The sequence below is a fragment of the Aristolochia californica genome, unplaced genomic scaffold (genome assembly GCF_029961685.1).
Source record: "Aristolochia californica isolate CCGP_79_NKW_82.1479 unplaced genomic scaffold, dmAriCali1.0.hap1 SCAF_15, whole genome shotgun sequence".
Classification (NCBI taxonomy): domain Eukaryota; kingdom Viridiplantae; phylum Streptophyta; class Magnoliopsida; order Piperales; family Aristolochiaceae; genus Aristolochia; species Aristolochia californica.
Genome location: NW_027181826.1, coordinates 20,020,385 through 20,036,658, shown reverse-complemented (window position 1 = coordinate 20,036,658; position 16,274 = coordinate 20,020,385). Strand labels below are relative to the sequence as shown.

At 42.0% G+C, this 16,274-nt stretch overlaps 1 protein-coding gene across 1 annotated transcript in view; it reads right to left on the bottom strand.

Annotated features, from left to right (window-relative positions):
• Window positions 1–12,564, bottom strand: part of LOC137951889 (histone-lysine N-methyltransferase, H3 lysine-9 specific SUVH4-like) — a 47,727-nt gene extending 35,163 nt beyond the window's left edge. Inside the window, exons 1-2 of the mRNA XM_068798862.1 lie at window positions 11,860–12,564; window positions 1,588–1,656 (exon numbers count right to left, since the gene is read on the bottom strand). Of these exons, the coding sequence (XP_068654963.1) occupies window positions 1,588–1,656; window positions 11,860–12,378 (588 nt within the window). The 5' untranslated portion in view covers window positions 12,379–12,564. The remainder of the gene's footprint in view (window positions 1–1,587; window positions 1,657–11,859) is intronic.
• Between the last annotated feature and the right edge of the window lie 3,710 nt (window positions 12,565–16,274).

Genomic DNA, 16,274 nt, shown 5'->3' with positions numbered 1-16,274 from the left:
AATTTTGTGCCCACGTAGGTCTTCCAAACCTATGCAATTGCTTGCATCATCATAACTGGTGTCGATGTCATCAAAGTCTACACCTCTTTTTGAGTAATCTGAGGTTAATCTCCGGTTTTGAGTGGTTAATTACATGGTAAGATAATAGGACGTCTGCCTGGATCTAAGCCTAATTTACACCCTATTGAGGTTCTATCCTATATGTGTTGCCCAAGCCTCACGCCAGTCAACTGTATGTGTAAGCCTGGATGGGAAGGGCAGTATTAGTGAGACTAGCCCCACATTAATTGGTGTTAAGAATTATATTTTTGAAATGATGCTGAATTTTATTATGATTACACGAGGGGAAGCCTTCCCAAACAATGAGAGATTGCTAGGAGGTTCCGAATTTTGCCAATTTATCAACCCAAGAATTGGTTGATCTAGGAACGAGGTGCCAATTACAATAGATGGATGACACAATGTCAGCGATACAATCAATGATTGGCCAGTGGCGCCAAAGAGGGGAGCTTTCCTTTGAACACCAGCTGATGACAGTCTTTGAATCGCCTTCAATAATCAGCTTGCCATGGAGCCACTCTTTAAAGATTTGGAGGCTGAGCAGAAGAACACTCACTTCAACAATATTTGAATCAACGATACCCACCGGCCCTGCATAGGATAAAATAGGGTCTCCAATGCTATCTCTGAAAACACCACCAGCTCCAGCCGGCCCAGGACAGCCTAAAGCACTGCCATCAAAATTGAGTTTGATGCAGTCATAAGGAGGAGGATCCCAGGTGGCCATAACCGGATTCCTACGAGGGCCCGCCATGTGCGCTATCAAACCCCAATTTTCTCGAAGGGAGACGCCCAATAGAAAAGCAAACTCCTTCCTAGAATGTAGCCAACTCGAGATAAGGCCCACTGCCTGAGAAGCTATATTATCCGGGTTGCTAGCCTTGGAATTGAATCTCCAGTTGTTTCGCTCTAGCCATATACACCATGGGACATGCGCAAGGCATGCCAAGAGAATTATCTTGCCCAGCTTAGGAAGGCGCATCCCCATAACCATCTCAAAGGTGCCAAAAAGGTCCTGATGTAGCCCTATTTGGAGACTAATCTTCTGAAATATCTTCATCCAGACTTGCCATGAAAAGTCGCAATGTAAGAGAAAATGTTGGACTGTCTCATCGCACACACCACAAAGGGTACAAGTGCGATCAGGGGCGGTGTAACCTCTTTTATGGAGGTTATCAAAGATGAGGATTTGTTCCCTGATGGCCGTCCACACGAAGAATTTGATTTTATTAGGCACTGAGAGCTTTCATGCCAGGTTTGCCTTGTGTTCATGCATGTTGTAATCTTGTTCAGTGTTAAGAATTATTGTTAGCTTATAAGGTTGAGCAATAGGTCTCCTAAGTGGCTAATCATTTTGGGATAGACCAAGCTCAATCTTTACAAGACAAAATGTTTTTCTTTATTCTAAAACATAGTGCAACTCCAAAATATGCTTACAAAATATTAAACTCACGATGCAACAAGGTCAATAAAAATAAAATGGAGTAGACTCCAAACTTCATAGACTTTAAACCTAAACAAACGCACCTTAGGTTTTGAGGCTTTGACATTTTTCTTACCATTTGCTTCTACTTTTTTGCACCTTTTTTCCTCTTCCTGTTACCATAGGAAGAAAATACATTAGATCAACAAAATCAGTACATGAGCTAAGCAACTAATATGAAAATTATTCACCACAACATAGCAAAAGAAAGGAAGTTGATATGAAATAACATTTCAATTAATAAACTTTCAATACAAAAGAAAAATCCCAAGAAATTATCATTCATGTGCTTGTAAACAATATCAGTAAAACTTAACAGGCTTGCAACGAAAAAGTAAATACAAATGCCTCACCAACTTGACTGAAGAACCGAAGTACTCTTTTTCCTTTTCTATACTAACTTTTTTTTGTTGAGAAATGATATATTCATCTAATAATCTACTTTGTTCAACTGATGGGAAATTACTCAATAATATTTCAAAAATCACCAACAATGACATACTCATTGTTAAAATTCTTAAAAATAAAAAATAAAATAAAAATAAATACAGTAGTAGTAAGATAATATTCTGAAAATGCATGTCTCTCCCATGGCCACATTTTGCTAAGGAGGTAATAGAAGAGGCAAAGTCGGAAGTACTTCCAAACCCTATCCAGCTCAAGCACTTTGAATCTTTCCATCTCCTCGAAATTCGGAAACCTGACAACCATATCACTATTCCCTATTCCTGCACACCTCTTTGTCTCATAGTTTGGCAGTTTCCCCAGTTGGGTATTTCGGCATCAAAAATTTCAAGACCATAATCAACGGAGACAGAATTCCCATGACTGCTAGAAAAAACCTAGGCTCTACAACTTGCAGTCAAGAACTCCCATGTTGTCTCAAGCAGAAACTTGGACTCTACTGGAGCCTCTTGGGAGGACAATATGTTCACATCAAATTCTAGCCAAGGCTAAGACTTGGTACTCGATTGAGTCCTGGAGATAAATTCTAATTTGGTTTATGCTTGAAGAGATCTATTTATCTTTCATTTTTTGTCCAACAATAGTGGTTGAGGTCATAAGGGTGTTTGAGAATTCGACAAATTTATTCATAAGTGGAAGTGTTGTTGGATTGATGGTTCTCTGTAAGTTGAGTTTAACTAATTCATGGCCAACTTGTTGCTGGTTCTTGTGAGATTAGTTTTATCTCTTCCTAAATTTTTAGTCAAATTGTTGGTTATGCCCAACCCTTCATGTCAATCATGCTGATTGATTTTGGTTTGATTTATGGTCAATTTTTAGTTATTTTTTTTATAAAAGTGATAATGTATTAACTAAGAAAAATTACATACTAAGGGGACCTCCTGTGACAAGCATTGCGATAAGGGAGGTCCCATGTTTAGCAAGCCTGCCGGCCAAAGAATTGGCGGAACGGGGAACATGTGACCAAGTACAATAAAGGTTGGCAACAATGTCCAACACATGATGATAACTAGGCCAGTGTCACCAAGGAAGGGAAGAAACAACAGGTCAATTTTTTTTGTTAAATCCTCTCCTTGATAATTAGTTCTTTCAATCCTCTTGGGTATCAAACTGGTTAATTTTTTAATCTTAAGTTATGGTTCATATTTGTTTACAAGTGTAGGCAATGAACCTCTAGTATTTATTCAATTTATTTTTTTATCACTTTGTAGCAATGCACATACTACCTACAAAGAACAAGAGTATGCCCAACATCTAGATTGAGTCAAGTCATTCTTTTCCACCCAAAATGGTAGAGTTTTTTTTAGCTACTCTTAAAATAGTGAATAGTCCATTTTTGAATACCATAAAAAGTGGGCTTGCCTGCCTAAGCAGAGCTTTTTTCAGATTTAGACCTTTTTTACTAGTGCATGAATTTCTATCAATTAGTTATGAGTGATTTTTCTTCAATCATACTTGTTTTGTGCAAGATGGGCCTCTAAAAAAATAAAGAGTGATCCTCAACTTGAGAGGAGGAGGAGGAGGAGGAGGGAAGGGGAGGGAGGGGGGGATAGAAAGAGATAAGGAATTTAATACAACCTACCATGAAGAATTACCAAAGTTGTGTAAAAAAAATTTATGTGACTAGCAATAAAAAATATCCAAGTAAGGGGGAGAATAGAAGATGAAGAATTTGAAGCCAAAGACCACAAACACCACAAATTTTGAAGTTGTTGAATCCGCATGAAGACAATTTTTTTAAGACCAATCAGTATTTATTTTTTTATGCTTATGGAGAGTGTGAGACAGATTTTACAACAAGTTGAAGCTATATGCTCCAGCTTGAAGGGGAGTGTTAGAACATGTAACTAGATTTTACTTATTTTATTGGAAAGTATTTTTCCTTAGAAACTAGATTGCCTTGCATCGACATGGATGCAATTTTGATATATGTTTATATTATAGACAAGGGAGAGAGGTCAGAAAACCCTAATCTCTCTCACTGCTTTCTTCCTGCAAATTCTAACAAAGTTCATCTTGTTTCATGCATCTCCTAATATCACACCTTTCATATACCTATTAGGTTTGTCGTAGGGTTAGCCACCATGTTCAGTGAGTTTTCATCATGTAAGAAGGCATATTTTGTAATTGAGATCAAATCCACTAAAATAGAAAAAATGAGAGCTTTTGAAACAGAGGACTTTGTTCAGTCATATGGGATCTATTTACATAGGGTGAATGGGTCCCATTCAAAGACCAATGAGAATTTTTGTTTTAGAGGCTTTCATTTTTTTTATTTCAGCACAGCTCTACATAATTAAGCTACAACACCAATATATAGAATTAGATTCAGGTGCAGCAAACAGTGAGGTACATCATTTTGCACTATCTAGTTCCAGAATAGAAGCCAAATACTCTTGCAAATATTTATGTTCATAATCTACTGGAAACTGTCAAACAACAATGTGTGGGTCAATTGTCTCCTAGGATAGCTCAACACCAAAAATGTCATGTATGAATTATAACACAGATTCAAAAGTTTGTGTTTTGAAAGATAAGATGAAACTGCTCACATTTACCCAGAAATGGTGCCTACTTAATCTTTTCAATTTTCAGAGTCATTCGTTTCCAACTCAAATCGGATTTGATATGGCTTACTTATTATCTACAGATAACGAAATTGAAAGAACTGTAACTAAGAAAAAAGCATTCTAACTTCACTGATCTTCAAAGACACGAAACATTGGAACCAGTACCTATGCAAAAACAAAATTGACAACAAAGCCCTTGATTTGACATATATCAATGTGTAAAAATAGAAGATTGAAGATTAGAAAAGAGGACAGAAGGAAGAAATAGAGGAGAGAATGAAGAAAAGCACTGAACTGGAGCTTCTTGGGAGTAATTCACAACCCCCTCTCTATTTAATTAAGTGGGACTTCACAAATTACAAAAATGCCCTCACTTAAACAATCAAGCTTTTATCTCCTTATATCTCCCATTCTATATGTCCTATGTATAAGAAACTTGAACCACATATACAATTCAACATGTAGAACAAGATTAAATATAAAGATAAATCTACTGAAGTGATAAAATAACCAAAATACCCATGGACGTGTTTTCCAACACTCCCCCTCAGTTGAAGCATATATAACCAAGAGGTTCAGCTTGTTACAGAAAACCAAGAATTCACGCTTTCAAGTGCCTTAGTAAAGAGACGGGTGAAAGTGCTACTACTAGATACCCATGCAATCCAGAGATAGGGGACTTCATCTTCCTAGAGACGGGTGAAAGAGCTCAGAAGTATGTGGCTGCTCTTTAGATAGAACAACAAAAATTCTACCCAGAAACCTGGGCACAAATAGTGGAACTTGCCAAGGTGATGGGCACCGTCTACACAGAGCCCCTCAGGGGAGATAACCACCTTTCTGAGAAGTCCAAGAAGAAGACTAGTGATCAATGATCATTATCTCTTGGAATGTTCAAGGAATTGGATTCGTACGTCGTCGTGCCTCAATTCGGTTCCTCCTTGCCTCCACCAAGGCAAATGTTGCTATTTTTCAAGAAACCAAGGTGGCTTCTTTGCCCCTTGGATATATCCATGAGTTGTGGCCTCTTAAGGAGCCTGCAAGGATTTCTATCGATGCGATTGGATCGGCTGGCGGCATTCTCATTGTGTGGGACACTAATACCATTGAGGTGCTTGATCGCTATTGTGGCACTTACTCCCTCGGAATCAAATTGAGAGAAAGGATTGGGGAACATTTGGTGCCTTGTGGGTGTGTATGGTCCTACTAGACACCATGAGAGACATCTCTTTTGGGATGACCTTTTGAGGACTTGTCAGAAGTGGCCCATTCCTCTGATGCTTGCGGGAGATTTCAATGTTACCCACTTCTGCCACGAGAAATCCCCGCCCTCCCGGAGAATCACTACCTCCATGAGGCTATTTGCAGACTTTATTGGCAGTTGGGATCTTGATGAGGTTACCCTATCTAGGAAGACCTTCACTTGGTGAAATGGCAGACAGCCCCCCATCCTCTCCAAGCTTGACCACTTCTTAGCCAACAACGACTGGCTCAAGTAATACAGGCCAAGTCCTCAATAGGGTTGTTTCTGACCATTGGCCGATTATGGTAGATACCCACTTCGGCAGTTGCCCCCCCCCCCCCCCCTTTAAATTCAACAATGCTTGGATAGCGGACCCCTCTTTTGACTCCTCTATCCAGTCCTTCTGGGAGATGATGATCGTGATGGGCCCGATCGGGTGAAATTTTCCAGCCAAGCTCAAGAAGCTGAAGTCGTTGCTGCGATCATGGGCCTCTGCGAGAAAGGCCTCTTCCTCAACCGAGAGAGCCGTCGTCCCTTCTCAGATTTCCACTCTTGACTCTAAAGAGGAATCTAGAAACCTCTCTTCCACAAAAGTAATTCAGAGATACGCCCTCCAAGGGAAAATGCAGTCCATCATTCATAGTGAGCTCATGCACTGGAAGCAACGTGCAAGATTTAAATGGGTCTTCGAAGGGGATGCCAATACTAAATTTTTCCATGCAGTCGCCTCTGCTCGGAGAAGAGCCAACCGCATCACCACGCTCAACGTCAATGGTGAGAGTACCTCGGATTGATCCCTTATTTCATACTCACTGGTGAACTTTTTTGCAAAATTAAACTCTGATGGCCAACTAGTTCGCCCTTTCTTCGAAAGAGTTCATCTCCAGGCTATTCCTTCAGCCGCAACTAGTCTCATCGAGCTCCCTTTCTCCAGTAAGGAAATTGAAAAAGCAACATTGAGTCTTCGTGCACCGGGCCCGAATGGTTTCAAAGGGGAATTCTATCGCCGATGTTGGCCCTTCATCAGAGACGATATTGCTTGCATGGTCCACTCGTTCGATTAGCATGGCATCAGATATAAGAGCATCGAAGCTTCGTTTATTGCCCTCATCCCTAAAAAAGAAGGGGCAGAAATTCCTTCTGAGTTCCGGCCGATCAGTCTCACCACCAATGCTTACAAGGTGCTTGCGTGCCTCCTTGCCAATCGCCGCAGGGCAGTTCTCCCTATTGTCATTCATCATGGCCAGAGTGCTTTTATCAAGGGAAGAAATATATTAGACTTGGCCATGGCATGTCACGAGCTCATCCACCATTTTAAGGTTTTAAAGCTTCCAAAATTCATCCTAAAGCTTGATTTTGAGAAAACCTTTGACAGAGTTAATTGGAAGCTTTTGGACACTCTCCTGGGGAAGATGGGATTCAGGGGAAAATGCCACTTCTAGATTCAAAGTTGCATCTCTTCTACAAGTTACTCTGTTCTTCTCAACGAAACGGCCTGCGGTTATTTTAAGGGATCTAAGGGAATCAAGCAGGGAGACCCCTTTTCTCCTTTGCTCTTCAATGTGGTAGCGGAATACCTATCATCTTTGATCTATTCGGCCAAAAACCTGGGTTGGCTCCTCCCCACGACGAATTGGGCAGCCTTTGATGTGTCAATCCTTCAATTTGCAAACGATACAATTTGATTTGGGGTTGGTACAATAGATCAGATCCAAAAACTGCGTGTTGTATTGGGACTATTTGAACTGGCTTCCGGTCAGAACATTAACTGGAAAAAAACCACCCTCCTAGGCTATCATATCGACTCACCTGTGTTTCAGGGTGTGGCTGACTATTTGGGGTGCTCAGTGGGAAATTTGTTAGCTACATATCTTGGACTACCACTCTTTGACTCTCGGCCTTCGGCGACGCTTTGGTCCCTCCTCATTGAGAAATTTGAGAAGAGACTAGCTACTTGGAGAGGCAAGCTTTACTGTTGGGCGACTCACTCTCCTCAAGTCTTGTTTGGCAGTATTTATTATCATTCATGCACTGTTCGGCCTCTGTTTGCAACAGGATTGACGCCATCCGTCAACGTTTTCTCTAGAGAGGATCAGAGGACACCTCAGATATCATTTAGTGAGTTGGAAGGATATTTGCATGCCCCGCAATCTGGGTGGTTTAGGCATTCGGCCTACGAAGGAGATGAACAATGCCCTTTTGCTCAAATGGATCTGAAACTTCAACATCAAGGATAACAACCTATGGGGTGACATGGAAGCCTAGCGTTAATGGCCGATTCACAATTGCATCCGCCTACTCTCACATTAGAAAACAAGATTACAGCATGCATGAACACAAGGCAAACTTGGCATGGAAGCTCTCAACGTCTAGTAAAATCAAATTCTTCGTGTGGACGGCCATCAGGGATCAAATCCTCACCTCTGACAACCTCCATAAAAGAGGTTACACTACCCCCGATCGCACTTGTCCCCTTTGTGGTGTGTGCAACAAGACAGTCCAGCATGTTCTCTTACATTGCGACTTTTCATGGCAAGTCTGGATGAAGATATTTCAAAAGATTGGTCTCCAAATGGGGCTACATCAGGACCTTGTTGGCACCTTTGAGATGGTTATGGGGATGCGCCTTCCTAAGCTGGGCAAAATAATTCTCTTGGCATGTTGTGCGCATGTCCCATGGTGTATATGGCTAGAGCGAAACAACCGGAGATTCAATTCCAAGGCTAGCAACCCAGATAATATAGCGTCTCAGGCAGTGGGCCTTATTTCGAGTTGGCTACATTCTAGGAAGGAGTTTGCTTCTCTATCGGGCGTCTCCCTTCGAGAAAATTGGGGTTTGATAGCGCATATGGTGGGCCCACGTAGGAATCTGGTTATGGCCACCTGGGATCCTCCCCCTTATGACTGCATCAAACTCAATTTTGATGGCAATGCTTTAGGCTGTCCTGGGCCTGCTGGAGCTGGTGGTGTTTTCAGAGACAACAGTGGAAACCCTATTCTATCCTATGCAGAGTCGGTGGGTATTGTTGATTCAAATACTGCTTCATGGCAAGCTGATGATCGAATGCGACTCAAAGACTGCCATCAGTTGGTGTTCAAAAGATAACTCCCCTCCTTAGCTCCATTGGCCAATCACTGATTGTATTGCTGACATTGTGTCATCCATCATTGTAATCGGAACCTCATTCCTAGATCAGCCAATTCTTTGGCTGATAAATTGGCAAAATTCGAAACCTCCCAGCAATCTCTCATTGTTTGGGAAGGTTTCCCCTCTTGTAATCTGCTCGTTTGAGCTCTCATAATACAATTCAGCATCATTTCAAAAAAAAAAAAGTGCCTTAGTAAAGAAATCTTCAAGTTGATCTTCAGATCAAACAAAAGGGGTGACTACCTCCTTTTTCTTCACGGCATCCCAAATAAAGTGGCAGTCCACCTCTATGTGTTTTGTCCTCTCATGGAAGACTGGATTACTCGCAATAAAGATAGTTGTCTGATTATCACAAAACATGGTCATAGATCATTCTGGTAGAAACTCAACTCCTATGAGATTGATCTCACCCACATCAACTCTCTGACAGTATGAGTCATTGTTATATATTCAGCTTCAACACTAAATTGAGCCACAACATTCTACTTTTTGCTTTTTCCAACTTATTCAATTGCCCCCTAAGAAGACACAATAGCCAGTAGTCAACTTACTGTCTATTTTGGAACCAGCATAGTTTGCATCAGAGAAGGCTTCAATTTTCAAATAACCATTAAGTTTAAAGAAAATACCCCTTCCTAGTACCCCTTTAAGATACCTTAAAATTCTCTATGTTGCTTCTAGGTGGACTTTGCGTGGATGCTCCATAAACTGACTCACACTCACTACAAATGAGATATCAGGTCTTGTGCTTGTTGTATAAGATAAATTTACCCACTAATTTTCGATATAGTCTTATCATTCAATTTTGCACTTTGATCATCCTGGAGATCATGGCCAACCTCCATTGGAGTATCAACTGCTTGGCTCCTAAAATACCATATTCTTGTAACATATCTGTTATATACTTTCATTGTGCCAAGACAACTTTTTCTTTGCTTCTTGCTACTTCAATACCCAAAAAGTATTCTAGTAGCCCAATATTTTTAGTTTAGAAGTGTGTTGTCAAGTGGGATTTAATTTCTTCAATACCAGAAATATCACTGTCAGACAAAAATAATATCATCTACATACACTAGCAATACCATAATCCCAAACGACCTTTTCATTACAAACCAAGAGTGGTGATAGTGGCTTCTCAAAAATAGCGCATTCGTCATAGTTAGCAGCTCCGTATCAAGGTCATCATCAATATCATCAATATCATCAATGTCGGATATCGTCACTATCATCAATATCGATATCATCAATAAGATAACCTTTAGGCTTGTCATCCACGAACTTATTCGGAAATACCGTAATGAAAGGAACATAGGAGTTTGTCGCTAGGTATTTGACCAAATATGATCGTCAAACCCCATAAACATCACCACCTGGTTGAATTTTTCAAACCAAGCCTTCAGAGTCTATTTTAAGCTATAGATTGTTTTCTTGAGTCTACAAACTTTATGTTTCTCCACCCCTGAGCAACATATCCCGGAGGTTGCTTCATATTTACTTCCCCGTCTAGATCACCATACAAGAAAGCATTTTTTATATCTAGTTGGCATAGAGACCATCTTTAATTCACTGCAATAGAAACCAATATACGAATAAAAGATAATTGGGCAATATCAACACTGTATGTTTGGGTGCACCCTTTAGCCACCAGACAAGCTTGGCAATACTCTACCCTTTAGTCTCAAAATTCATTACTTGATTCCTCGATGTAGAATCAATACTATTGACAAATCCAAGTTATAACTGGGTTGTCATCTACGTCCCAATCATCATCAACAGGAACTGAAGGATCATCTCGAATGAACTTAGTTTCTTTTTGGCCTTCAGGTACATCCTAACTAATTTAGTCCAATTGAGATAATTTGACCTTGTCAATCTCTGAGAAGTAATAGTAATCATCTCGTTTCCATCATACCATGCAATTTCTCTAAATGGGTATATACTTCACCTGAATCCGTCATATTATCTGTATAGAGTCACAAATCAACACCAGAACACTTCCCAAGTATTTCCTAGAATATCACCAGTGTGGACCCCACTTTGCAAAATTAGGGTTAGGGCAACAAACAACTTTAATCAGTACATAAACTCCAATTTCCAAGAAAATAAACCTTAAATAGGGCTGACATCAGCTTTAACAGATGATAACACAAGCAATGATGCAGGTATAGATGGCGCAAATCCCAAGGAGAATCAAACAAACCCTTTTAGGACAATTAAATCATAAAGGATCACTCATAGACTGGTCAAACCAGTACCCTAGGATTATGGCAGAAAAAAAAAAGGAAAAAGCTTGAGTTTTTTTACTGGCCGGTAGCCAAGAGATTTGATAAAACCCCTTTTCAAGAGATTCCCCTTCAAAAATTGATGAAGATTGATAAAAGGCACTCCCGGACACGATATATTGCTTTGATACCATATAAGAAGACTGAAGAGTAGAAGAGAGCATAGAAGGAAGAAATAGAGGAGAGAATGGAGAAAAACTCGGATTGGAGCTTCTTGAGGCTTGTGCACAACCCCCTCTCTATTTAATTAAGTGGGGCTTTGCAAATTACAAAAATGCCTCGCTTAAACAATCGAGTTTTATCTCTTTATATCTCCCATTCTATATGTCTTATGTAGATAAAACTTGAACCATAGATACAATTCAACATGTAGAACAAGATTCCATATAAAAATAAATCTATTGAAGTGATGAAATGACCGGACTTGTTTTCCAACACAATGCTATTCTAGGCTTAAACGGTAAATCAATGGACTCCACGTTCCAGAAACCCAGCACCAATGTAAATAATAAGAACGAAAACTAGGGGTCAGGGAGAAATGCCTTTATAGAAATGGACAAGACACAGAACAGTCAAGAGAAATAACGTATGGCAATTGATTGAGTGACCTGAACAAAGTGTAGGTAGTATGTATTGAAGATCCTCAACGTTTCCTTCACTCTTGAGTATGCGCTTCTCCCTGAAAAAACCGTCACCGAATCTCTTCCATTACCCGCCGCTCGATCTTCAGTTTTTTCAGTGACAAGATCCATCACATTGTCAGAGCCGATAACTTCATTAGTTGCATCCATGTTAACTTTAGGCTCCACATTTCCGGACGAGCCGTTAAGTTTTCTTTTCGTGATTCTCTCCTCGTCACTGAAGTTCTTCTTTCGCGAGCTATAGTCAATTCTGTCCTTGGTTTGAAGCCTCGCACTAAATCTTCTCTCGATACCTTCTCTCGATATAATTCTCTGCACGCGCTGCGAAACACTTTTCGTGACCATTACACCAGCTGCTTCGCCTTCCACCTCATCGTCAACTAGAGGAAGTTCAGAAACCCGATTCTCTTCCACATTTTTCTCCTGGAACGAAGCTTTTCCAGGAGATAGTCGAGGGCTTTCAAAGGAAGTCGATCTTGCCTCCATGGAAGTAAATGAGCAGCTGAAACAACTACCAGCTAAGCTAGAATTCGCCGTAGATGGGGAAATGGCAAATTAGGGTTCTGACCTAGGCTTTTGCCAATTCTAGAAGCGCGGAGGCAATGAACTGCACCAGAGCTTACGTTTTTCCCTCTCAGGTGAACTTTGCTGAAAGAACCGGCGGGAAAACTTTTGGACGGAGGATTTGGTCGTAACAAGGAGAGCGCGCTTTTGAATTGACACTGTCGCTTTGCTTAATTACTGTCAGGCCACCAGTTTTGACAAGCGTCTACACTCTACTCTTGTAGGAGTGCATGTCCGAACCAAGGCGCAACGGTCGGAATGCCGGGTCGTGGGAAAGAAAGGCCAGAGAGGGTGGGCACGGATCCGGTTGGGGACTTGTTTTCCCAAAACCCGACCCCGAACCTAATTCCGCCACCCAAAACACGCTGGAACTGGGTGGGAAACACCCCATCCCCGTCCCGTTTCCCTATTTCCCTAATATTTCACCTATCCCTGCCCCATCCCTAAAGGTGGCATATTAGCCAAACTCAAACCTACATATATTATAATTTGACTCGATATGAATCACGTGCAAACCATAATGGCACTTTTGGTAAATCTGTTTTGTAGCAACTACTTAATATTTATGCTGTATGCTTCAGCTCTTTGAGCGTGTAAGCCTTAATGGCGTCATTGTAAATATTGAGCCTCAGCGAACAGCTTAAAGGGGCAGAATGAAATGAAGAAAATGAATGAAATTGAAATAAAAAAACAGGACAGGTTCTCCTCCGACGAACCAGGTTATGGTCTCCCTCAAAGCCGTAGGTTACGGTCTCCCTCAGAGTTGGGTTATCCTCCATCTCCTCCCCTCTATCCCAAGCACTTCCCTTTTCTTATTTTCCTCACTTACTTCACCCAGAATTCGAAATCATAGGAAGACCAGGACGTCCACAGCACTCTGGTGTTGACCAGGACTATCTCCTTCTGTCAGGTTACACGGTCCATGGTTAGAGATCATAACACGTTGGTATCAAAGCGGGGAACAATGGGAGAGACATCAAGCCAGGAAGAGAGGTTTGAAAGGTTTAGAGAAGATATGCAAGCAAGGCAGGACGAGGCAAAGGGTCGACTGGAAGCATGTTGGACAACACAGAGTCTCATTTAGTCGCTCATGCGATGTCTCAGCATATGGAAGAGATCACCAACCTGATTCGTAGGACACCCACTCCACATGGGGGACACCCAGAAAATCAGGGACAAGGGGGACACTATAGTCCGAATGGAGGACGTTCAAAGCCTACCACCATTCCAAGGTATACAAAAATGGAATTTCCGCTCTTTAGCGGGTCAGAAGACCCTTTATCTTGGATATACCGCTGCGAAAAAAAAATTCCCATCAACAGACTGTTGCAGTGGACAGAGTTGGGTTGGCCGCATTCCACGTGCTCGAAGAAGCGCAGCTGTGGGGCCACCAACTGGAACGGGAACATTCGGGCATCGGTTGGGAAGAATTTAAAAGAATTATGCACCATCCGGTTTGGGCCTTCCACCCACACTAACCCATTGAGCGATCTCATTCTATTAAAACAGACCGGCAGTGTTGCTGATTACCAGAAGATATTTCAGGAGAAGTTAGCCCGAGCTAGCCAAGTGATCAGATAGATCAGCAAGTTAGCTTCTTCACAGCAAGGTTAAATGAGGCATTGAGGTTGGAAGTAGAACTCATGGCCCCCTCAGATTTGACCCGAGCTATGAATTTTGCTCGAACTTTGGAGGCCAAATACAAATTTCAAAACAATAAGCCAACGTGGCCAACTAGGAAAACCACATCGGGAGGGTCATCCACCTCCACTCACTAGCGCAGCAGTCCTTACAACTCTCCTCCCTCCCTCCCTCCCAAAACCCTCTCCAACACAACAACCAGTCATAAAAAAACTCATCGAATCATAAATGGAAGCCCGAAAAGAAAGGGGTTATGCTTCAATTGTGATGAACACTATACCTTCGGGCACCGCTGCAAGAAACTTTTTTCAGTGGAATTGGAAGACGAAAACAAGGAAGACCCACCGGTGGAAGAGGTTGCTGCTGATGAACCTGCGGTGTTCATCCACGCCATTACGGGCATTTAGACCACCACCACAATGCAAGTTCGTGTGCTAGTTGGTGCCCAGCCACTGGTCAGTCTCATGGACTCAGGCAGCACACACAATTTCATCAGCCTTACCTCCACCAAGTATTTGCAACTTCCGGTGAAATCCCAGCCAATCACTTCAGTGTCTATTGCCAATTGGGACAAAGTGTCGAGCTATGGGGTCAGCAAGTCTGTCCGATTCTCCATTGTTAGACATATCTTCTCAGCAGATTTTTGCATCATACCCCTCACTGGTTTTGATTTAGTTCTCGGTGTTAAGTGGCTTCAGACCTTAGGGACAATTTTATGGGACTTATTATGAGCTTTGAATTACAGCACACCAGAGTCACACTTCAGGGTCGTCATACCAAAGGTTCAGCACAGCTGCATACTAGCAACAACAACCCACTTTCAACACATTAGACTCACTATTGGATGAATTTGCAGATTTGTTTCACCTACCCAGCAACCTACCGCCATTGCGCCACTTTGACCACAAAATCCGTTTGAAGGTTGGCTCTGAGGTTGTGGTGGTGAGACCCTATAGATACCCCCACTTCCAAAAAGATGAGATTGAAAGACAATGTGTTGTCATGCTCGATCAGGGCCTCATAAGGCCGAGCACCTCTCCCTTTTCGTCCCCGGTCATCTTGGTGAAGAAGAATGACCACACATGGCAGTTTTGTGTTGATTATCTGAAATTAAATGCCAAGACAATTAAGGACAAGTTTCCCATTTTGGTGGTGGATGAACTACTAGATGAACTCCACGGGGCCACATTTTTCACCAAGCTCGACTTGCTGTTCGGCTATCATCAAATCCGCATGCATCCTCCGGACAAAAAGAAAACGGCCTTCCGCACTCACCATGGCCATTTCAAGTTCATTGTCATGCCCTTCGGCCTCTCCAACGCGCCATCCACATTTCAGGCATTAATGAACGAGGTATTTCGCCCCTTTCTCAGAAAATTTGTCCTTGTTTTCTTTGACGATATCCTGATTTTTAGCAAGAGTTAGGAGCAACACCTCCAAGACCTACGTCAAGTCTTTAGCATCCTCCGGAAGCACCACTTATATTTAAAGCGCTCAAAGTGCTCTTTTGGTCAGCCACAGGTGGCCTATTTGGGCCATGTGATTACAGCAGTCGGCGTCACTATGGATCCCACTAAAATCGAGGTGATACTGCAATGGTCACCACCCACAATGTTGCTGCCTTAGGCAGTTTTCTGGGTCTCGTGGGGTATTACAAAAAGTTCATACAGAATTATGCACACCTCGCAGTGCCCTTATCCAACCTGCTGCGCCGTAACGCCTTCCAGTGGACAGAGACAGCAGAGAACTCCTTCAAAGTGCTCAAACAAGCTCTCGTTTCAGCACCGGTGTGGCAGCTGCCAAATTTTAGCGACGACTTTGTGCTGGCATGCAATGCCTCTGGCAGTGAAATTGAGTTAGTCCTTCATCAATCCTAGTACCCCATTGCATACTTCAGTCGGCAGCTCGCCTTTCACCATCACAAATTGCCAGCCTATGAGCAAGAATTAATTGGGTTAGCGAAGGTCGTGCAGCACTAGAGACCCTATTTGTGGGGCCGTTTCTTTTGCATCCGCACTGATCACTCCAGCCTCAAGTTCTTGTTGGACCAATGCATCTCCACGCCACCTCAACAACACTAGTTCAGGAAGCTCATGGGCTTCGACTTTATCGTGGAACACAAACTGGGTCCCTTGAACCGAGTAGCGGATGCTCTCTCCCATCGGTCAGACATAGCA